This window comes from Trichomycterus rosablanca, chromosome 12, assembly GCF_030014385.1.
Source record: "Trichomycterus rosablanca isolate fTriRos1 chromosome 12, fTriRos1.hap1, whole genome shotgun sequence".
Classification (NCBI taxonomy): domain Eukaryota; kingdom Metazoa; phylum Chordata; class Actinopteri; order Siluriformes; family Trichomycteridae; genus Trichomycterus; species Trichomycterus rosablanca.
Genome location: NC_085999.1, coordinates 4,112,434 through 4,137,687, shown reverse-complemented (window position 1 = coordinate 4,137,687; position 25,254 = coordinate 4,112,434). Strand labels below are relative to the sequence as shown.

The 25,254-nt window shown below is 43.1% G+C and overlaps 1 protein-coding gene across 2 annotated transcripts in view; it reads right to left on the bottom strand.

Moving 5' to 3' along the window:
• pard3bb (par-3 family cell polarity regulator beta b) overlaps window positions 1–25,254 on the bottom strand; it is a 416,753-nt gene that overhangs the window by 179,802 nt on the left and 211,697 nt on the right. For both annotated transcript variants that reach the window (XM_063005444.1, XM_063005445.1), the window contains exons 15-17: window positions 24,045–24,138; window positions 20,256–20,365; window positions 8,847–8,891 (exon numbers count right to left, since the gene is read on the bottom strand). In XM_063005444.1, coding sequence (XP_062861514.1) covers window positions 8,847–8,891; window positions 20,256–20,365; window positions 24,045–24,138 — 249 coding nt within the window. The remainder of the gene's footprint in view (window positions 1–8,846; window positions 8,892–20,255; window positions 20,366–24,044; window positions 24,139–25,254) is intronic.

Below are 25,254 nucleotides of genomic sequence, written 5' to 3'. Positions count from 1 at the left end.
GTCAGTAATTGTAGAACTACAAAGTGCTTCTATGGTAAGTGGAGCTGATAAAATGGACAGTGAGTGTAGAAACAAGGAGGTGGTTTTAATGTTATGGCTGGTAGGTGTATATATATATATATATACATCAATATTTGCAATATTGGAGGTACGTTACAAAGGTATACACTTACCGACATAACAATATCTTTTGTCATTCACAAAATTAAGCCCTTGTACTTAAAAATAAATAAATAAGTGACCATTCAAATGTTGCTTAATGTTTTGATCATTTAAACTTCTAGATGTGTCGATAATGAAGGAACACGGTTTGTTCTTCTTTTTGTCTCTGTGTAAAGTAAATTTACTTTAAATAAAGTTTAGAATTCAAAGACTTTTTGACCGTCAATCGTGTCGGACAGATCACACTGTGCCATTGATAAACACAGTACGCACGCCTGTACCTCAACAGTGCACCTATAGGGTAAACGTACCTGATTAAATTCAACTCAGCACCTGGTTTTAATTACAGACGAATCAAAGGACTGGGCTAACATGACACTTGTTTTAATGGCCCCTGCATGCCAGTTTGGGGTTTGTGGAGGGATCAGACCTGTCTGAGTGGGTCAGCCGTAAGCCTCGGATTAATGAGGAGTCAGTCTTGCATACAGACACGGTCTGCCTAGCTTTTCTCATCCAGCGGGTGGATAATATTTCAGCAAATACCTCTCAGCCATAAACACACCTTTTTCAGGCCCTGTCTTGCTCTGATTTTTTCCCTCGTGACCTTTCTCCCGTCTACGGTTCACTAAACTACAGTCAGGGTGTCAAACAGACTATTTAAAGAAAGCTGATTATCCTTCGCTTTTTAAGCTGTGCAGAAGTGAAAGCGTGTCTGGGTTTCAAAAGGTAAGAAGCTGGAAGCATTACAGGAGAACCCAGACTCACTAAAGACTCACATTCCACCATTATTATTATTGTTTGGGATTAATTTAGATGCCACATTTTCTACTTCTCACATGTGAGGTCATATTTATAGCAAGGCTGCAAAGGTATAAACTTAAGCTCTTAATACGTAGATCTAATCCACATGGCTGTCGTCTGAGCACATGCTTAAATAAAAATAAAGTCTGAACCTTTGTCGAGCTCTAAAATACAGAGTTACATGCACAAATGGCACTTAAAACTTTACTGTGCAAAAAAGAAGCCTTATGTTAACCATGTCCAGAAGCGGCGTCAACTTCTCGGGGCTCGGAGGCATCTAGGATGGACCAGCACACAGTGGAAATGGGTATAGTGGTCAGATTAATCAGCATCCCAGGTCTTTTTTGCTCTGGACCAAGGACGAAAAGGACCATCCAGACTGTTATCAGCAACAAGTCCAAAAGCCAGGGTCTGTCATGGTATGGGGGCGTGTCAGTATCAGGGTCTGTCATGGTATGGGGGGTGTCAGTGCCCTTGGTAAAGGTCATTTACACCCTGTGATGCAGCATTAATACAGAAAAGTACATCGAGATCTTAGAGCAACACGTGCTGCCTTCAAGACGTCGTCTTTTCCGGGGACGTTCAGCATTTTTCAACAAGACGATGCAAAACGCTCACATTACAAACGCATGGCTGCCGAAGAAGAGGGTACGGGTACTGGACTGGCCTGCCTGCAGTCCTGATCTGTCCCCAATAGAGAATGTGTGGATAATTTTAAAGCAAAGAATACGACAACGACGACCCCGTACTGTTTCACAACTCAAGACGTGTTTGCAGGAAGAACGAGACAAAATAAAAGCTGAAACACTAAATCACTTGGTCTCCTCGGTGCCAAAACGTCTTTTAACATTACAAAGTGATAAATGCTTTACTGTCCCAACTTTTTTTGGAATGTGTTGCAGGCCTAAAATGCAGGAATGGGTGTTTATTAATACTTGAAGTTAAACAGATAAATCATGAAGTATCTCAGGTTCATCCTGTCTGACATCAAATAAAGTCAAAGTAAACGTAAGAAACTGTGTTTTTTTTAGATTATTATATTTATATTATGTTTCTCAGGTTTGCAGCCCCAGCTGGTTTAAACCACAAATGCCTGGCACACTCCACACCTATACTGAATGAATAACAGTCCTGGTTTCATTCGACCGCACCGTCAGAAAAATAAGTGAGAGGATTTATCAGCCGATCATATTTTCCATAAGAAGCGTTCTGGAGCTAGCGAGCACGGGCTTTTCCATGACTTTAGCGGGAAGATCGGGTATTTGCTCTGGAACTAAAGCACTACGGCCTGCGGTCTGAGCGCGCAGCCAACGTTGTCGGGCATTTCAAGACTTTTATACACACACACACACACAAGCAGTATGTGGAGAGCAGTGAGAGAAAGGTGGTTTGGACACACATCTCAGGATGAGCAAAGGAAAAGAACAGAAAGGTTGGATTAACTGAGTCACAGAAAAGTAACAGTTGCAGAAATCATTGCAGAACCAAGACTGCAATGAGATGCTTGTACTTCATTAGTAAGTCATACACTTAGATTTAAGTGTATATATCCCCTCCATAGATATCACGTCAACAAACTGTCATTTTATCATTTAGTTTCGAACATCTAGTCTGTACATATTAATTTCTCAACGACCCCTAAACTCAAAATCTTTGAAACTCATGCCCTTCGTCAAGAGATTTGTACCCTAAAACTCAACGTTCCCCTTAAACTCAACGTGTTCAGGGTTTTTATTATTATTATTATTTATTTATTTAATTTTAAATTAACAATAAAGTGTCACTTTGTTCAGCACTCGGCTTGAGCGGTGCGGTAAAACGTCATCAAAGTGCGAATATGAGACGAATCTGCATTTGTGTACAATAACCATCAGATTCACTCTGACAGCTTCACATGTATCTGTGTTTATCTGGATTTTCCTCACTGTTTCACTTTTAAACTTGTGTTACAGGTCGAGGTTCTGAGAAATTGTGAGAATCAGCTTTACTGAGAGCCTAAAACACATCGTAAAAAAAAAAAAAAAAAAGCTTAACGTGGTTTAATGTATTAAAAGAACAACATATTGGGTTATTTTCAGTGTATAAGTGTGTGTCAAAAACAACCCCATGATTTTACATGGGCCTAAAATACAGTATATGCAGTTCCACGGGACCATGGAACACATTAACAGGTTTCCCAAACATCCTTACAGGGAAAAAAAATACCTTGAAACTCAACGTCTTTTAAACTTAACGCCAGTCCCAGAACCAATTGACGTTGAGTTTCAAGGTACCGCTGTAACATATTAGGATTTTAACGTCATGTTTTACACTCTGGTTACATTCATGACAGGAACGGTAGTTACTCATTACACAAGATTCATCAGTTCAAGTTTAATATTAAACACAGTCATGGACAATTTTGTATCTCTGATTCACCTCACTTGCACGTCTTTGGACTGTGGGAGGAAACCGGAGCTCCTGGTGGAAACCCACACAGACATGGGGAGAACATGCCAACTCCACACAGAAAGGAGTTCTTGCTGTGAAGCAACAGTGCTATGTACCGAGTATATACTATATATACTGCGCCTTTAAATAGCTTAGAAAATAACCATATCAAGGTAAAACGATAAGATTGCTGCTTCTGTTTAAATGCCCTTGATAATATCCTTGATATTGTTAAGCTGCTTAAAGGCGCAGTCATATTAGTATATAAACTTCCACTGATCCACTAGAATTCTGATAAGCTTCTGATAAGCTAATGTATCTTTCTTTTTCCAACTAAAGCAAAAAGGAACCCCTATTACTGACCAATACAATGAACAGGAACAACAGTGAAAGACTAAGTGGAGGATTTACATTTGCAGCATTTAGAAGACGTCTTTATCCAAAGCCACTTACAGTACTGTGAGAGTATATTGTCTAAGCAAGTAAGGGTTAAGAGCCTTGCTCAATGGCCCAACAGTTGCAACCTGAGAGAAGTGGGGCTTGAACCAGCAACCTTTGGATTAGTCCAGAACTGTACCCGCTAGACTACAACTGATTTGCTTACTGCTGCTGAGAGGATCTGTCTGCAGAACACTATCAGATTCCAGTGTTAGACACCAGGCACTTAAACAGAAGCAGCAATCCTATCCTCCCAAATAAACTTGTAAATAAACAAGTAAATAAACTTGCAGAAGGGCCGGTGTGTGTTGTGTTGTGTACGCTGTAGTGCTGTGTGATGCTGTATAAACAGAAAGAGTTATTACACAGAGCTCAGACAGAGGAAAGTGTAACAAGATTTTGATGGGAATTAGATTCGATAGGGCTGGAAATCACACCAGGCTGGGACGAGTGAGAGAGAGAGAGAACAACGGAGTGAAAGACAGAAAGGAAAACAGAGAGAGAGAGAGAGAGAGAGAGCGAGAGAGAGAGAGAGCAGCACTGAGGAGGTTTTAGGTAGATTAAAAGCATGTAGCCAAGGCTCTTAAGACAATCCAGCTAATTAAATATGTCAAAGCTCATGAAGAGGCATTCCGAGGCCTTTTTGTGTGCCCGGCCCGACCGAACCCACCTAGTCAGCGAAAGCTTCAGCAGCCTGTCAATAAACATTAACACGAGCATCAGTAAATCTGCTGCAGAATGGATTGTTTTTATTAAACTTATTACCAGGCCTGTTTTTACTGCAAGCATGGAGAAAAATCACACGTGTCAAATACGAGAAGCGAGCCATTAGTCAAGGGCTGAGAGGTTCTGGAGCGAGAGCCGAGATGCATAAAGATGTCTCGCTGTGAGGTGAGAATCTTCTAATGAATAAACAGGCTCAGGGTTTGGTGGAACCTCGGTGACCTGCATAAAGCCCTGATTAACCCTATTAAACACTGGTCAGCAAAACCTTCCAGTTTAACATTAGTGCATGATTAGCATGAGGAGCCAAGTTCCACAACTGTGATACAAGTCAGGAGTGATTCACGGCCGCACAGGGCAGTTATCTGGAGAGATGCATGATGGGAGCGGGTCTGTCCTCACATATATCAAAGCCAGTGTGTGTAGTGTAGTCAGGAGTGCTGGACAGAGGAGAGATGGATTTGAGAGGGGTAACCCCCAGGCCTCTTTTCTCTTCCCCCTGTTTAATCTAAACCATTTAACACGTTTAACTGTGAGTGCGGCTGCCCTGAGGCGCAGGCGGAAGGATGAAGGGATGAGGAGAGCGAGGTAAACATCTGGTGAAAACATGCGCCAGGATATTACGGACCACACATGCAAGGTAAGCACAGCTATAAACATGTAATTGCACTAAACCTCACACACACACAACTATAGTCGAGTATAAAACCCCTCATTAAACAACGCTTCAGTGAAATTTCCACCTACCACACATGAAGTCGAGAGCCAAAACCAGTTTGGTGTCCAGTGATTGTTTCTAACGTTTTATATTGGATTACAAGGCTAATGTTGGTCACTTAATGAATATAAATGCTGGAAGTCACTTCTGGCTTTAATGATGTAAAATAAGAATATGTGAATCACTGTTGTTTTGCTCATGAATGTTTACTGCAATGACACTTTAATACTTCTTTATATTACAAACCACATTTATTATTCTATTTATTTCATTATAGTGTTGCACAACATACTTCTGAACTTTAATACTTTTGCTTTAATGTATCTTCAGCTGCTGTAATAACTGACTTTCCCTGTCTGTCTGTCTGTATGTCTGTCCATCCATCCTTCTGTCTGTCTGTCTGTCTGTCTGTCTGTCTGTCTCTCTCTATCTATCTATCTATCTATCTATCTTTGTGTCTGTCTGTCTCTATCTATATATATATCTGTGTCTGTCTATCTATTACTGTGTCTGTCTATCTTTCTGTCTGTCTTTCTGTCTGTCTTTCTGTCTATCTATCTGTTTATCTATCTTTCTGTCTGTCTGTCTCATTTCTGGAAGAAGTACAACAATATTTACAATGCCAATAATAATCTATAATAATCTATCTAGCTGTCTGTCTGTCTATCTATCTATCTATCTATCTATCTATCTGTCTGTCTGTCTGTCTGTCTGTCTGTCTGTCTGTCTGTCTGTCTGTCTGTCTGTCTGTCTGTCTGTCTGTCTGATTTCTGGAAGACGTACAACAGTATTTACAATGCCAATAATAATATGTTTCCATCTCTTGCCCTCATGAGCTACGTGTTTGAAAAGTGTAAGACACCTAGGTCCATATTTTTGGCTAGTAAAGATGACGTCTGGTCGAAGTCGGCTATTTGTCAACATAAACATTTAACATCGACAGTCCATAACATAATTAAAATAAATCACTGTGCATAAATGGAAAAAAATCAATTTTAAATGTCTGTGAGCTTCAATCATCATTCAGTTCTGCATTAAACAACAACAACATGCTTCTGTAATAAATACAACCACATGGGTTTGAGAATCCCTGTCAAAACTAACCAGTAAGTTTATTACTGCATCAATAATCGCAAGTTAAGATTCCATTATGCAAAAAAGGAGCCGTATATCAATGGAAGACTTCACTGGGTTCAAGCATGCCAGAGATGAACTGATGCAAAGTGAAAGTGCGTGCTGTGGTTTAAATAGTCCAGTAAAGTAAAAGTGTGATCATGATTAAATGCTTGATATGAAGTATAAATACGTTTTTACTGTTTTTTTTCTTGAAGATAAATGTCCTGGAAGGCCCAAAACCATGTCACAAAGGGATAACCTCTGTCTAAAATGTACAGTTCTCAAAGACAGGATAAATCGCACTAAAACAATCAGCAGAAGTTTGTCTAATGCAGGTTTATGGATGAGATGATAAAAAGTCATTACTGTCTGAGGAAAAACCTCAAAGAGAAAATATATTTTGGCAGAAGATGGGAAGTTTGATTCATCGTGGTTTATCAGAGTTGTGTAGAGTCATGAATCATGATTTGTGTTGTATGGTGATGGTCCAGAAAGGTGTGTTTGAAGAGCCGGTGAGAAACGACACAGTGAATCTGCACCATGGTTGAGCATGAAGGAAGAGGGTTCATGATTATATTTTCTGCATTTAGGACGCTTTAACCAAAGAGACTTACAGTACTGTGACAGTATACTATCTAAGCAATTGAGGTTTAACTGTGACAACCTGGCAGTGGTGGGGCTTGAACCAGCAACCTTTTGATCACTAGTCCAGTACCTCAACCGCTAGGCTACAACTGCCCTCATGATGTGAGGAGATGTTTCAGTCTATAACCATGAAAAATCAAATCAACTTACTGCACCTACTTGTTTAATTCTTGCTGTTTATTTTTGTTGAGATCATTAAAGATTAATGCTTTGCCAATACGGCCAACTGACCAATTCCTATTGGTCAAAACGAATACATTTATTAATAAATGCAAACATAATGCCCACTGTGTAAACCTGCACATCTACAGGCTTCTACAGGCTATATGTTTATAGATACTACAAAGCCAGTAGTAGTATTATGCAGTCCAGACTTGTTTCAACTAGACATTGCCAAGCTCTTAGGCAGCTAAACCCTGACAGCTTTTATTTTGTCCAGGAGGTTTGCTATGCTGAAAAAAAAAACAGAATACCAGACATTGCCAAGCCACTTTCCGCATGTGTTACAACAGCATGACCTCTAAACAAGATAGTGCAGGTGCTAGAATGTCCTGCCTGCAGTGCAGACCTATATCTTATTAGAAACCTGTGGTGCATTATCATATGTAACATAAAACAAGAGAGCCTGGACTGTTGAGCAGCTTAAATAAAAAAAAAAAAAAAAAAAAAAAAAAAAAAAAAATTGAAATAAATAAATAAATACATACATGAATAAAAATAAATAAATAAAAACCTGTAACCAGAGACTTAAAGCCAGTGGAACATCTACTGGGTACAACTGCGCCTCTTTGAAACGACAGCCGGTGCAACCGCATAAGTGTAAAAAAAATAAATAAATAAAAAATGGGGTGGAAAAAGTAAATCAGAACGCGTTTGGTTCTCATTAGTCAGAAAAAACTGGTTCACTTCTTAGGAATGAAGACGCAGAGCTGGAAACTGGCTGCTGTTTGGTGTAATTACTATAAATACCAGGCAGACGCAGCCACAAGCTGCAAAAAATCCAGCAATCAAATTTTAAATATGCATTTACACCGATCCAGCTTAACATTATGACCACCTTCCTAATATTGTGTTGGTCCCCCTTTTGCTGCCAAAGCAGCCCTGCAACTGTGATGCACTGTGTATTCTGACACCTTTCTATCAGAACCAGCATGAACTTCTTCAGCAATCTGAGCTACAGTAGCTCGTCTGTTGGATCGGACCACGCGGGCCAGCCTTCGCTCCCCACGTGCATCAATGAGCCTTGGCCGCCCATGACCCTGTCGCCGGTTTACCACTGTACATAGATACTGACCACTGCAGACCGGGAACATGCCACAAGAGCTGCAGTTTTGGAGATGCTCTGACCCGGTCGTGTAGCCTCACAATTTGGCCCTCGTCAAACTCGCTCAGATCCTCACGCTCGCCCATTTTTCCTGCTTCTAACATCAACTTTGAGGATAAAATGTTCACTTGCTGCCTAATATATCCCCCCCACTAACAGGTGCCGTGATGAAGAGATAGAGATAGAGGCACTTCTGTGTAATCTGTGTTGTGTCTGACATAAAATACCCAAATTCACAGTCATTTATCATCCAATGTTGCTCCATCAGTAACTAAACTCTCCAGCCGGATTGTGTTTGGTGTGTTTCAGCATATGGAGGTGCAGTTGTTCGCCCGTCCACGGGTCCCCCGTCCCTCTCGGCCCGAGCGGCTTCAGAGCTCCATCCATCAGCATCATGCCAGATGGAGACCCTCCATCAACGGGACACGGGACTGATGCCTGAAGCCAGCTGTTTGTGTTTGTGAATGTGTGCCTGCATGCATTCCTTACCTGACTTTTGCCCCAGCAGAGTCGCCACTTTGCTTTCATCTGCGACTTAAAAAAAGAAAGAGAGAGAGAACAAAAACAGATCAGACCGGGGTGGAGGGGGGGGTGAGGTTGTACTCGGGTTACTTTTTAATGACCGCTAACTGCATGCACATGGCCAGCTGTTAGGCTGCTAATCAATATTTGCATATCGTTAGGGTGCGTTCACATGAGAAGCGTTTTGCACTTGGTTCACCACGAGCCCTGGCTCAAAGTGTGAATATGAGACGAATCTGCATTAGTGTGGAATAACCATCAGATCCAGTCTGAAAGCTCCACGTGTATCTGTGTTTATCTGGATTTTCATCCGTTTCACTTTTAAACTTGTGTTACAGCTCGAGCTTCTGAGAAATTGTGAGAATCAGCTTTTCTGAGAGTCTAAAACACTTATGGTTAAAAATAAAGCTTAACGTGGTTTAATGTATTAACAGAAGGAGACAGGAGCACTAAACTTCTCTTCATTATTACTGCTCATAAATTCTTTCCACTAATGAAATTCCACGCTTGCTGTTTTAGTACAAGTCGTCACGTTAAGTTTTGTTCACGTTAACAGTTGTGTGTACAGCCTGAGTCACTTTAATCACGTCATATCAAACAGTTCGTCTCATTGGAGGAGCTTTGAAAAGGTCAGCGGCAAACTGGGTGTGCCGCAACACTCTAAAGGCCATAACATTAAAACCACCTCCTTGTTTCTACACTCACTGTCCATTTTATCAGTTCCACTTACCATATAGAAGCACTTTGTAGTTCTACAATTACTGACTGTAGTCTATCTGTTTCTCTGCATGCTTTGTTACCCCCTTTCACCCTGTTCTTCAATGCTCAGGACTCTCCCAGGACCCCCACAGAGCAGGTATTATTTGGGTGGTGGATCATCCTCAGCACTGCAGTGACACTGACATGGTGGTGGTGTGTTAGTGTGTGTTGTGCTGGTATGAGTGGATCAGACACAGCAGCGCTGCTGGAGTTTTTAAATATTGTGTCCACTCACTGTCCACTCTATTAGACACTCCTACCTAGTCGGTCCACCTTGTAGATGTAAAGTCAGAGACGATCGCTCATCTATTGCTGCTGTTTTAGTCGGTCATCTTCTAGACCTTCATCGGTGGTCACAGGACGCTGCCCACGGGGCGCTGTGAGGTATTTAAAAACTGGTATTTAAAAACTTTTTTGATCCACTCATACCAGCACAACACACACTAACACACCACCAACATGTCAGTGTCACTGCAGTGCTGAGAATGATCCACCACCCAAATAATACCTGCTCTGTGGTGGTCCCGTGGTGGTCCTGACCATTGAAGAACAGCCGAAAAATAGGCTAAGAAAAAAGCATGCAGAGAACCAGATGGACTACAGTCAGTAATTGTAGAACTACAAAGTGCTTCTATATGGTAAGTGGAGCTGATAAAATGGACAGTGAGTGTAGAAACGAGGAGGTGGTTTTAATGTTATGGCTGATCCCTGACAGCTTTCATTTTATCCAGAGCAAGTTTGCTATGCTGAAAAAACCTTCATCTAACGATACAAACCTCACACGCATTTACTTTATATGACACGTTAGCAACTTTACCAAATACTCGCCCCAAAACCTCAAACACCCCCCCCCCCATTTTTCAGTAGCCTAGCTGAACGTGTTTACAGCGGGGGGGACGCAGGACTGCTGGGCGTGCAGAAAAGGGTTTGGGTTTTATTACAGGGCTTGTAGATGGAGCAGCTGTGCCCCTGCATCTGTGGCTAGCCCACTAACTCAAGCTGCGTTCGGTTGTGCCATGAAAATAAAAAAAATAAAAAATAATAATACGTCTGTAACCAGAGCCTTAAAGCCAGTGGAACGTCTACTGGGTACAATCGTGCCTCTCCGAAACAAAACTGCAGCCGGTGCAACCGCATAATGTGTTAAAAAAATGGGGTGGAAAAAGTAAATCAGAACGCGTTTGGTTCTCATTAGTCAGAAAATACTGGTTCACTTCTCAGGAATGAAGACGCAGAGCTGGAAACTGGCTGCTGTTTGGTGTAATTACTATAAATACCAGGCAGACGCAGCCACAAGCTGCAAAAAATCCAGGAGTCTGACAAACATATAGCGCTAAGAATGCATAAAACTTAAAGAGAGAGAGAGAGAGAGAGAGAGAGAGAGAGAGAGAGAGAGAGAGAGAGAGAGAGAGAGAGAGAGGCGGCAGCTGGCAGCACCAAGACAGGGCAGCAATAAAAGGTTTTTATTACACTGCGATCTCTGCGAAATAATCCTTTTCATTTTTCATGAGGTCAGTTTTTCCCCCAGCAGGAAACTTTACCAATATAAGCCAGGCTAACAGTGTGACCAGATACTGCAAAATATAAATAAGAAGCTCATAGAAGTAACACAATGATTTTATAACACTTCTTCCACTTGGTTTGGTTACATTCATGAACGGTAGTTACTCATTACACAAGATTCATCAGTTCACAAGTTTAATATCAAACACAGTCATGGACAATTTTGTATCTCCAGTTCACCTCACTTTCACATCTTTGGACTGTGGGAGGAAACCGGAGCTCCCGGAGGAAACTCATGCAGACACGGGGAGAACATGCTCCACACAGAAAGGACTCAGAACGCCCCACCTGGGGATCGAACCCAGGACCTTCTTGCTGTGAGGCGACAGTGCTACCCACTGAGCCACCGTGCCACTGTCTAATTTAGGGAGAAAATGGGGTAAAAGTGAACACACTTACAGGAAGTCATCTCAACTCAACATCTCTTCTCAACTCAACTCAACATAACATCTCATCTCAACTCAACTCAACATCTCATCTCAACTCATCTCATCTTAACTGAACTCAACATCTCAACTCAACTCAACATCTCATCTTAACTGAACTCAACATCTCAACTCAACATATCTCATCTCATCTTAACTCAACATCTCATCTCAACTGAACTCAACATCTCAACTCAACATCTCATCTCAACTCATCTTATCTCAACTTAACTCATCTCATCTTAACTCAACATCTCATCTCAACTCATCTCAACTCATCTAATCTCAATTCATCTAATCTATCTTAACCTAACTTAACCGTGTGTGTCCAATGAAGCATCTGGTATAAACAGCCTGATCAGTATGTTTTACTGGTTGTATTTTATTTGGGGTGGTAGGCGGATATTAGTTGTTTGGCATCTGATGAAGGAAGCTGTGCTTTCTGCTAATCTGTCTGCCTTTTCATTACCAACATAAAAAGTTAAAGATCTCTCCCGCAACTGAGTGAGTGAACAGGTTTCCTGTTTTCTTTCACAATTCAGAGGAAAGTGTTAAAATTATTGTCCAGGGTTATTTCATAATGCACTACAGATTTATTACAGTTTAAATTGAGGTGGAAAATTGCTGGAATATTCTTTTAAAAGCAACCCGACCAGGGTAACTGCTTCTTTATTTTGCCCTTTTGGCAGCACATCACATGTACTAAGCCATTAACTTTTACGTTTACAACAGATCCATTGCCAGAGAAGGTGAAATTAATTCTGGCACAAGCGCCACCCTTCAGATTCCAAACTGTTCTCTACTGTTTTGTTGAACTGCATAAGAGAGCATCAATGCTAGATCTCACGACGTGGATGAATATTTAAAGCAGACACCTGAGTGTAACGACACGATCACAAACATCCACACATTCAAATCTAAAATCAGCACACATCGGTGAGCGTCCTCTACGGACAGCACGGCTCTCCTGTTAATGCGTTTTCTCTCTCCTTAAACAGAAATGTGGCTAATGGCGGTTCGGAACATGATTAAATCTAATTCTGCACACTCTCCACAGAGGGAACGAGGTGAAAAATACAAAAATAGGTCGTTGAATAATGTAGGCATTCGCTTCCCGCTAATGGCAGGCTCTCATTGACCGTTTATGTTCCCGACCCACTGGTGGGATTAAAAGAGAATAAGACGCTTTAGCCTTGGACTTTCGGATACAGATGTAGTTCTGCTACTGAAAAGCTTCTGATCAAAAGAATCAGAGAAAAGAAGGCAGTGAAAACGTATTCTTCTCTCTGGGGTTTCATGTGGACTTATATAAGACTGAAAAGCTCTCGAGATCCATGTTGGTTTTATGTAGGTGTTCGGTATAGAAGAAAGTTTTTTTTCATCTACTCAGCTTTGTATCATTGACAAAAAGAGCTGCCGAAATACAGACAAGCATGGATTAGCTCTTTAAAATACAGTAGAAGCACATTCACTGACTGTAGTCTAAAGCTCTGCCTAATCATTTATGCAGAGACCTAAATAGAAAATATTTAACTACTTCATTAACCGATTTGTCCTGGTCTTGGGCACTGACGGTCAAGTTCCACTGGAAAACACTGGGCAGGAACGCCCTGAACAGGGCACCAACACAAGGGAGGAACACCCTGGACAAGGAACCCACACAAAGGAGGAACACCCTGGACAAGGAACCCACACAAAGGAGGAACACTCTGGACAGTGCACCAACAAAAAGGAGGAACACCCTGGACAGGGCACCAACACAAGGGAGGAACACCCTGGACAGGGCACCAACACAAGGGAGGAACACCCTGGACAGGGCACCAACACAAAGGGAGGAACACCCTGGACAGGGCACCAACACAAAGGGAGGAACACCCTGGACAAGGAACCAACACAAGGGAGGAACACCCTGGACAGTGCACTAACACAAGGGAGGAACACCCTGGACAGGGCACCAACACAAAGGAGGAACGACCCGGACATGGCACCAACACAAAGGAGGAACACCCTGGACAGGGCACCAAAACAAGGGAGGAACACCCTGGACAGGGCACCAACACAAGGGAGGAACACCCTGGACAGGGCACCAACACAAAGGAGGAACGCCCCAGACATGGCACCAACACAAGGGAGGAACACTCTGGACAGGACACCAAAACAAGGGAGGAACACCCTGGACAGGGCACCAACACAAGGGAGGAACACTCTGGACATGGCACCAACACAAAGGAGGAACACCCTGGACAGGGCACCAAAACAAGGGAGGAACACCCTGGACAGGGCACCAACACAAGGGAGGAACACCCTGGACAGGGCACCAACACAAAGGAGGAACGCCCCAGACATGGCACCAACACAAGGGAGGAACACTCTGGACAGGACACCAAAACAAGGGAGGAACACCCTGGACAGGGCACCAACACAAGGGAGGAACACTCTGGACATGGCACCAACACAAAGGAGGAACACCCTGGACAGGGCACCAAAACAAGGGAGGAACACCCTGGACAGGGCACCAACACAAGGGAGGAACACCCTGGACAGGGCACCAACACAAAGGAGGAACGCCCCAGACATGGCACCAACACAAGGGAGGAACACTCTGGACAGGGCACCAACACAAGGGAGAAACGCCTTGGACAGTGCACCAACACAAGGGAGGAACACCCTGGACAGGGCACCAACACAAAGGAGGAACGACCCGGACATGGCACCAACACAAAGGAGGAACGACCCGGACATGGCACCAACACAAAGGAGGAACACCCTGGACAGGGCACCAAAACAAGGGAGGAACACCCTGGACAGGGCACCAACACAAGGGAGGAACACCCTGGACAGGGCACCAACACAAGGGAGGAACATTCTGGACAGGGCACCAACACAAAGGAGGAACATTCTGGACAGGGCACCAACATAAGGGAGGAACACCCTGGACAGGGCACCAACATAAGGGAGGAACACCCCGGACAGGGCACCAACATAAGGGAGGAACACCCCGGACAGGGCACCAACATAAGGGAGGAACACCCTGGACAGGGCACCAACATAAGGGAGGAACACCCCGGACAGGGCACCAACATAAGGGAGGAACACCCTGGACAGGGCACCAACACAAGGGAGGAACACTCTGGACAGTGAACCAACACAAGGGAGGAACATTCTGGACAGGGCACCAACACAAGGGAGGAACATTCTGGACAGGGCACCAACACAAGGGAGGAACATTCTGGACAGGGCACCAACATAAGGGAGGAACACCCCGGACAGGGCACCAACATAAGGGCTGCTCAGGGCCCCGACAGTAGCAACTTGACGGTTGCAAGGCTTGAACCAGACCACCTTTTGATTACTAGTCCAGTATCTTAACCACTGAGCTATTACTACCGCTTAACTGGACAGCTAAGGTTAATAGCACTCGAGAATTTGAGATGTTGAGATGCATTGGTAGGTTAGAGCATTACGCCACCGCACCACCCAAACACTTGGTTTTACTCCAAGGACCCAAACAGCCTAATCAAACTCTGAGATCACCAGCACCCAATGTACACATGTACACATTTCAATGTACACATTTACACGTTTCAATGTACACATTTAGTGGAAGAGCACGGCAAGGAATGAGAGTGAGTTAAGACACGAACCGCAATCGTGTGTGTGTGTGTGTGTGTGTGTGTGTGTGTGTAGAAGTTGAACATCCCATCACCGGAACCAAATGAAGTGCAATTGAATTTGTGCTGCATTCAGTGTTTCAGCAGAGTAAAATATTCTTTACTCGCTATGTAATGGGGTAAAAAAAAACCAGCGCTAATAGGGTCATCCTTAGCTAACATCTGAAAATGTGCTGCGGTGTTGAATTTTCATGGCGCACATTCAATTTCTAGAGCCATCTCACCCATCAAATCCATCCAGAAAATGACTCGTGGGAGACGACATTTCATTTGGGTTGCGCCGTGCCTTCCCTCCCTCAGAGGCAACGGGCCGGTGGGCTTCTTCTGCTACCTCTCTCTCCACCCACGTATCTCTCATCTCACTGGGGCTGAGAGCACCTCTCTAATCTCACACCTCACTCTTATTACTGACTCTATTCCAGCCTCGTAAAATATCCTCTCTGTGGTAAAGATCTGGAGACGCTCTCGGTCACGTATCGCAACGTCCAACATATCTGCTGCATTTACGTCCTGAAACTAACTTACATATATTATAAAGAATATTTTTACTTTATATTGTTTTTATTTAGCAGTGGGTGTAGATGAAACACCTGAAGTCAATAATTAGAAGGATGTCCACATACTTTTTTGCCATATCGTGTAAATCACGCTTTAGGATGAGCTGTGGGGGGTGAGGTGGCACCGTCCTGTTCCAGCATGAACGTGTCCCTGTGCACAAGGTGAGGTCCATAAAGACACGTCCAGTGGCCTGTGTAGAACTATGACCTCAACTCAATTTAACCCCCCAGGTCTTCTCATTCAACATCAGTGAAAGATTGAGTGAGTAAGTGGGTGATGAGTAAGTGGGTTTGTGAGTGATTGGTCAGATGAGTGGCTGGGTGGATGAGGTGAGTGAGTGGGGTTTGAGTGGGTGGGTACTAGAACAAGCAAGTGGGTTGGCAGGTGGTTGGTAGAGTGAGCGGGTACTAGAACAAGCAAGTGGGTTGGCAGAGTGAGCGAGTGGGTGGGTGGTTGAGCGAGCTAGTGGGTTGGAAGTGGTTTTTAGAGCGAGTGGGTTGGTGGGCAAGTGAGTGGGTGAGTAAGCAAGTGGGTGATGAGTGAGTGGGTTTGTGAGAGATTGGTCAGGTGAGTGGCTGGGTGGATGGGGTAAGTATGTGAGTGGGTGGTAGAGCAAGCGAGTGGGTTGGCGGGTGTTTGGTTAAGCGAGTAAGTGAGTGGACAGGTGGGTGATCTGAGCAAGCAAGTGGGTTGGCAGGTGGTTTTTAGAGCGAGCGAGTGAGTGATCTGAACAAGCAAGTGGGTGGGTGGGTGATCAAGCAGTTGGATGGGTGGTTTTAAGAGCAAGCGAGTGGGTGGATGGGTGGTTTCTACCGCGAGTGGGCGGATTAGTGGTTTTCAGAGCAAGCGAGTGGACAGGTGGGTGATTGAGGAAGCAAGTGGGTGGGTGGACGGGTGTTTTGGTGATCGAGTTTTGGTTGAGCTACAGGGTAGGGGAGCAAGTTGTGGTAGATCAAGCGAGTGGGTGGGCGGGTGAGCGAGTGAGTTGGATTGAATGATGCAGTGAGATAGACTGACACCCTGTCCAGAGTGTTGCTGGACCGAGCAGGACTCTAACCCTGATAATGCAGTTAAAAAATAAATAAATAAGTAAATAAATAAATAAAAATAAATAAATAAATGAATGAATAAAAATAGATAAATAAAAATATATTAAATAAATAAATAAAAATAAATTAAATAAAAATACATAAATAAAAATAAATAAATAAATGAATAATGTGTGCGCTTCCTTCAGTATAAAAACTGTTAGCTGATGGTAAAACAATCATCACTGTGAAAAGTTGGACGCCGCTAAAACATTCCGGCTCTTTCAGGAACGTGGACCCAGCTGGACCCGGACCTGTTTAATCCCACCGCTTTATTCCACTGATCCACACAGGGGCTGTTAAAGCACCCTGGCACAGACACAGTCAGAAACAAAGCCATTAAGCAGGTAGTGAGTTTAAATCTCTTCTACAGGCACACTGTTATTTACACACACGCCGACTCGCCCCCTGCTTTTAAAGCACCCTGTGCCAGGGTGAATATACGCCCGCTGCCAAAAAATTCCATTCAAAGAGAACTCAGATATTTTATTACTCATAAAATACCCGAGCCTGTTTTACTGTCTGTGCATTATGATTATCACAGAGTTCGTTTCGTACCCGCACACGGAATAAAATCAGAGTCCTTTTTTTTTTACGTGGCATGAAATTGGAATGCAGGACCGATTCGGCCGTCCATCACCGCGGGCCACCATGGCGACGGCCATCAAATAAAGAGCCCTAATACATTCATGAGTGTTTGTCAAAACGCCGTCATATGACACAGATTCGGTCCGGTGCATGTGTGATGCATCCGGCAAAATATAATATACGTATATAATATAATATACAAGTCAAGTAATTAATATTATTTTTGTGTGTGTATACACTGATCAGCCATAACATTAAAACCACCTCCTTGTTTCTACACTCACTGTCCATTTTATCAGCTCCACTTACCATATAGAAGCACTTTGTAGTTCTACAATTACTGACTGTAGTCCATCTGTTTCTCTGCATGCTTTGTTAGCCCCCTTTCACGCTGTTCTTCAATGGTCAGGACCCCCACAGGACCACCACAGAGCAGGTATTATTTAGGTGGTGGATCATTCTCAGCACTGCAGTGACACTGACATGGTGGTGGTGTGTTAGTGTGTGTTGTGCTGGTATGAGTGGATCAGACACAGCAGCGCTGATGGAGTTTCTAAACACCTCACTGTCACTGCTGGACTGAGAATAGTCCAATAACCAAAATATCCAGCCAACAGCGCCGCGATGAAGGTCTAGAAGATGACCGACTCAAACAGCAGCAATAGATGAGCGATCGTCTCTGACTTTACATCTACAGGGTGGACCAACTAGGTAGGAGTGTCTTATAGAGTGGACAGTGAGTGGACACGGTGTTTAAAAACTTCAGCAGCGCTGCTGTGTCGTTTTTATGTGGCATGAAATCGGAATGCAGGACCGATGCCACCATGGCGACGGCGGGCACGTCCATCGGCCCCTAAATCAAATAAAGAGCCCTAATACATTCACGAGTGTTTGTTAAAACGCCGTCATGTGACACAGATTCGGTCTGGTGCGTGTGTGATGCATCCGGCAAAAAGGCCCCCGTTATTAGATTTTTGGGGCGAGATCTGGACACCCGACACAAATTAATCGCATTACAGGGAGGATGAGCATTGATCTGTTTCCTGACGTGCACTTAGTCTGGTGAGTTGCCATTTCATATAAATAAAAAAAGAGAGAGAGATTGCCAGGCTGGTCTAAGTGCTTCTGGATCCTCCCTTTGAGAGGGAAAATAAATAAATAAATAAATAAATAAATAAATAAATAAATAAATAAAGAAAGAAAGAAAGAAAGAAAGAAAGAAAGAAAGAAAGAAAGAAAGAAAGAAAGAAAGAAAGAAAGAAAGAAAGAAAGAAAGAAAGAAAGAAAGAAAGAAAGAAAGAAAGAAAGAAATAAAAGGTGAAGGGATGCTTTCAGCAGGAAGTAGCCCTGTATAGTTCACCCGGTATAATGCAGGAGCGACAGTGACCACACACTGAGAGCACAGATCCATAGCGCACTCATAAGAGCAGGTTTGTTCCTAAGTGCACACAGCCGTCGTTTTAATCAATATGAATTCTAGTCCTAAAATAAACACATGCTAACACATACAGTAACCATAATCAATGACTTCTCACCGGTGTACAAACCCTATTTCTAGAATAGTTGGGATTTTCTAAGATGCGATAAAATAAAAAGAAGAATCTGTGATGTTTTAATTCTCTTAAATCTTTGTAAAAATAGAAATAAAGCAGCAGCAGGAATAAACCTCTACATTAGCGGCGTTCCCACTTCATTTGGAAGGGCGCTTTGCAAAAACCTGGTACAATTTTGTACACCCCACCCCAAACAACCAATATAAAATTAAGTAAAATAAGTAGTATTATTTTTATGTGTGTATACACTGATCAGCCATAAGGCAAGGCAAGTTTATTTGTATAGCACCTTTCATACACAGTGGCAATTCAAAATGCTTCACATAAGGAAAAATTAAAAGCAGTAAAACATTCCTGAGATCTAGAACCTCAGAAAGACTTCTTGCAAACATTTAGTTACAATTAAGAACATGAAATTCAAACGAGAGATAAAAATTTAAAGAAAATATTGTAAAATATACCCTACAATTTAAGAAATATGAAATTAAAACAAGAGAGATAAGCAATTAAGAACATAACATTAAAACCACCTCCTTGTTTCTACACTCACTGTCTATTTTATCAGCTCCACTTACCATATAGGAGCACTTTGTAGTTCTACAATTACTGACTGTAGTCTATCTGTTTCTCTGCAGAGCAGGTATTATTTAGGTGGTGGATCATTCTCAGCACTGCAGTGACACTGACATGGTGGTGCTGTGTTAGTGTGTGTTGTGCTGGTATGAGTGGATCAGACACAGCAGTGCTGCTGGAGTTTTTAAACACCTCACTGTTACTGCTTCACTGAGAATAGTCCACCAACCAAATATATCCAGCCGACAGCGCCCCGTGGGCAGCGTCCTGTGACCACTGATGAAGGTCTAGAAGATGACCGACTCAAACAGCAGCAATAGATGAGCGATCGTCTCTGACTTTACATCTACAAGGTGGACCGACTAGGTAGGAGCGTCTAATAGAGTGGACAGTGAGTGGACACGGTGATCCACCACCTAAATAATACCTGCTCTGTGGGGGTCCTGACCACTGAAGAACAGCATGAAAGGGGGCTAACAAAGCATGCAGAGAAACAGATGGACTACAGTCAGTAATTGTAGAACTACAAAGTGCTTCTATATGGTAAGTAAATATAAACACATATATACACTTTGTTTGATTTTGTATCATGCCTTACCCAGGTCCATGCTTTTGGAGGATTTGACATGATGATGTTCCTTCAAACCCTGAGGAGTGTGGGCATTCAGAGAGCTTTCAGCAGAGCGAGGGTTCGATTCCCAGTCCAAACTGTCACACAAACACACAAAATATAAACTATAGTTCATTCTTTCAGGTTAACAAATGATTCAATAATCGATAAAATCTTAGTTTACTTAAATAAAAGTGGAATTGTTAGTAATCAGGGAGCTTTGTTATATTTTTATTTGTTTTATTATGAAATGCATATTTTTTACTTCATTTGGCCCCAAACAAGAAAAGTTTGGACACCCCAGATATATAAGTGTCATTTAAGCACTTGTGTGGCTCAGCAATAAACATGCTAGTCTCTGGGTTCAAGTCTTGACGGTGCCACCACCCTTGCCAAGAGCTAAACAGACACAACTGGACATGTCTGAGGTAGGGAAGGCAGGGTGGGTTCCAGTCTCCTTGCCACTGCACATCCTACACTCTGAGATTGTTAGGTTATATCAGGCATTCTATTTTTGTTGATTTATTCTTTATTTCTGATGCCGCTGCTGTAGCTGTAGCTGTTAGCGTGGCTCTGTGTTGATTGTACTCTACACGGGACACATTTAAACGCAGTTAGATCTTCCCGTGATTGATTATCCTCTCAAACACGAACGCGGATAAAACAATGACTGTACTGTTTTATTACAGACCCACCGAACACTCTGTTCACCACTGCATTTTATAAAATGTCTGTGCTTTAATAAGCCGTGCACATCATACTTAATGCTGTCGTGGTAACTCCGGAGATCTTCCTCTGTTTGATACAGACATTCATATCACTGGTCTGGATTCCTTCCTTCTTTTTCAGTGTAAGCTGTATAAAGTGGAAATGAGCTTTGTGTTTCTGGCACTGTGTGAGCATAAGAAAGTGACTGCTACACTTTATGCCTTCATTTTCACAATGTAAAATAAATAAATAAAAGTTACAGTGGTCTGAATACGACTGTGTCTAAATGTAAGCTCATACTACTTTACCTTAAACCTATAATTTATTTATTTATTAGGATTTTAACGTCATGTTTTACACTTTGGTTACATTCATGCAAGAACAGGTAGTTACTCATTACACAAGATTCATCAGTTCACAAGTTTAATATCAGACACAGTCATGGACAATTTTGTATCTCTAGCTCACCTCACTTGCACGTCTTTGGACTGTGGGAGGAAACCGAAGCTCTACGAGGGGAAAGAACCCAGACCGCTCCACCTGGGAATCGAACCCAGGACCTTCTTGCTGTGAGGCAACAGTGCTACCCAATAAGCCATCGTGCCACCCACCTTAAACCTATTGAGCAGTACTGATGCACTTAATACACACTACACACTTAAAAATCTCAGCTTATGTGACCTCCAGGGCAGGACTGGGTAGTGGTAGCTCAGCTGTTAACATACTGGACTTGACCAAGGCCCTTATTGGGTCCCTGAGCATGGCCCTTTACCCTCAATTGCTCAAATTGTATTCAGTGTATATAACTGTAAGCCACTTTGGACAGAAGCGTCTGCTACATACATGAAAGCATCTGTTACATGTGGGGGTCCCTCATTATGTTTGGGTGGGGTCACACTATATTCGAGGCTATTACATTAAACATAGTGGGTCTCTCTGTATGTGACACGGCTGTGTGGGAACCCACCACCCACAGGTTATAAGAAGCAGGCAGCGATTGTGCACGTTGGAAGAAGCACATACACCGACCAGGCATAACATTATGACCACTGACAGGTGAAGTGAATAACACTGATTATCTCTTCATTACGGCACCTGTTAGTGGGTGGGATATATCAGGCAGCAAGTGAACGTTTTATCCTTGATGATGTTGATGTGTTAGAAGCAGGAAAAATGGGCGAGGGGCAAATCGTGATGGCTAGACGACTGGGTCAGAGCATCTCCAAAACTGCAGCTCTTGTGGTGTGTTCCCGGTCTGCAGTGGTCCAAGGATGGAACAGTGGTAAACCGGCGACAGGGTCATGGGCGGCCAAGGCTCATTGATGCACGTGGGGATGGCCCGTGTGGTCTGATCCAACAGACGAGCTACTGTAGCTCAGATTGCTGAAGAAGTTCATGCTGGTTCTGATAGAAATTTGCAGGGCTGTTTTGGCAGCAAACGAGGGACCAACACAATATTAGGAAGGTGGTCATAATGTTATGCCTTATCGGTGTATATGTTCACCAGCTCGCCTTGGCCAGAACGGGGGTGGTGCAAGCAGCAGCGGATGAACAACAGTGGAATTGAAAATGACTTATTTGGTTATATGGCTTTGATTTCTCAAATTTTTTCCCATTTATTAGCCAACACACAAAGCACACAAAAGCACAGAGCAACACTACAGCAGTATCTTTTATCAAAATTACATTTACATACATTACATAACATTTTGTTGATTGGATCAGACATTTCCAATTTTCCCAGTTTTCCTCCCTATCTAGTCATATCCAATTACCCGATTGCATTACGTTTCCTCTCTACCGATGCTGATCCCACTTCTGATTGACGAGAGCGAGTCTGACACACGCCCCCTCCGACACGTGTGCAGTAGCCGACTGCATCTTTTCACCTGCACAAGGCGAGTTCATATGCAAATCAGCTTTGTGTACGGAGAGCCACACCCTGATTAGCGTATTATCACTCGACTCTGTGCAGGCACCATCAACCAGCCAGCAGAGGTCGTAACTGCATCAGTTATGAGATCCTGGCTCCGGCTTCCCACCCTGTATGAACAACAGCCAATCGTTGTTCACGTAGCCGCCCAGCTGCGGCTGGATGGCAGAGCTGGTGGATCATCCATCCATGTAAATGTACAGGGTCCAAGGAAGCTGGTGTACCTAACAAACCAGCAACTAAGTGTTTGTACACCTACATGTAGTAGCATGTAACTATTACGTTTTTAACTGTACAGATGTCAGGGTGACAGACTAAAGCAAAACCTAAGTAAATAAGTAAAGAAACGTATGTGTTGTCGGAGCATTTACCACAATATACATCCCAGCATGCTCTGCAGCTGTGTAAATGTTTTGCAGATCTTATTGACCTTAGTTGTCCAAGAAAACCGTCAATTACAAAGACTGCTTAACTGGCCAGTGTTTGAACTGCGTCCCATTTCTTGACAAGTGGCTCGGAGTATGATGGGTACATTTACATTTTCGGCATTTAGCAGAATCTTAATACCAAAGCAACTTACAGTCTAAGCAACTGTGGGTTGAGGCTCTTGCTTAAGGGTCCAAAAATGCCAACCTGGCAGTGGTGGGGTCTGAAACAGCAACACACCGCTTACTAGTCCGGTACCTTAACCACTAGACTACAACTACACTAGACTACAAAGAACAGTACAGGCCTGAATGATTGACCCCTAAAGAGTAGGCCTTGTGGGTTTGCAATGCTGGGAAGAGGTTTGACTGGCACAGATTAGATTGACTCGACCCTTTAGAGGTAAATGTCATTGGGAATCAGTGTAATGAGACTTTCTGTGATGGGAGTGATCTTTTTTAGGGTGACAGCACTCCATTGACAGGGTGTTATAGCTTACTGAATAGTAAAGAATAAAAATCACCAAATCAAGAATTAATGAGATTTTGGAGGAATTTGTGGCACTGTGTTGTGTTCCCTGTGTCTGGGTGTATTATTAGCTTGCACCCTGTTTTCCCAGGTGGTTTCATACCTACCACAACCATGAACAGAATACTGAGGTTATTAAAAAGGAATAAATTAAGGATTTTTTGCACTACACTATATATTACCTGTGATGTGGCTGATGGCCGACGCCTCCACTCACGTCTCCGCTCTGCCTGTAGGAACTGAATGCTTCTTCTTGACCGTAACCTCCATTAGAAACTGTTAAACAATGAAGTCAGGGAGAGAGAGAGAGAGAGAGAGAGAGAGAGAGAGAGAGAGAGAGAGGGGGAAAAAAAGGAAAAGCCGTCATTAGTGCTGTCGGCTGAGCTGTAAGGACCATTATGCTGCTTAATTTGAGCAATGACTGCTGAGGTCAGAGCCAGACAGGTGAGAGGTGACGGTCCAGCCGGGGCTCCGAGAGACGCCCAGAGACGAGCCTATTATCAGCTGGAACGGGGTGCAATTGCCACTCACGTTTTAATGACCATTCACCGGTAGGATAATGGGAGTAGTGCTGGGGCCGACTCGGGGATCTTTCTCCCTCCTTAAAGCTACGCTATAGTACCACAAGTATTTGGACACATGACCATGAGCTCGTTGGAAACCCTGTTTTAAAAAAAAAAAAGGGATTTTATATAGAGTGATCTTTTCATCTATAACAGTAGCACTCCTCTGAGAAGGCTTCTCACAAGACTGTGGGAATTTGTACCCATTCATTCAAAGGAGCATTTGTATGGCTTGGTTCAAAATGCCTCAATTGATGTTCCAGTTCATTCCAGAGGTCAGGGCTCTGTGCTGGTCACTGGAGTTTCTTGGTTTTTAATCAGAGCTTGTATTCCTGTATTTATAGAGCTTGCTTTGTAAACAGGGCCTTCCCTAAACTGTTCCTGCAAAGTCTGAAGCATATAATTACCCTTATATGACTGATTTATTGGAATTGTATGTGTCTGAAACACATACATTTAATAATTAGAAGGGATGTCCCAATACTTTTCTGTACAGTGTAGTTAAAGTGGTGTGTGTGTGTGTGTGATTGTGTGTTTGTTTATTAGGATTTTAATGTCAAGTTTTACACTGTGGTTACATTCATGACAGGAACGGTAGTTACTCATTACCCATGATTCATCAGTTCACAAGTTTAATATCAAACACAGTCATGGATTGAATTAATTTTGTATCTCCAATTCACCTCACTTGCACGTCTTTGGACTGTGGGAGGAAAGCAGAGCTCCCAGAGGAAGAACATGCAAACTCCAACCAGAAAGGACCCGGACCTCCCCACCTGGGGATCGAACCCAGGACCTTCTTGCGGTGAGGCGACAGTGCTACCCACTG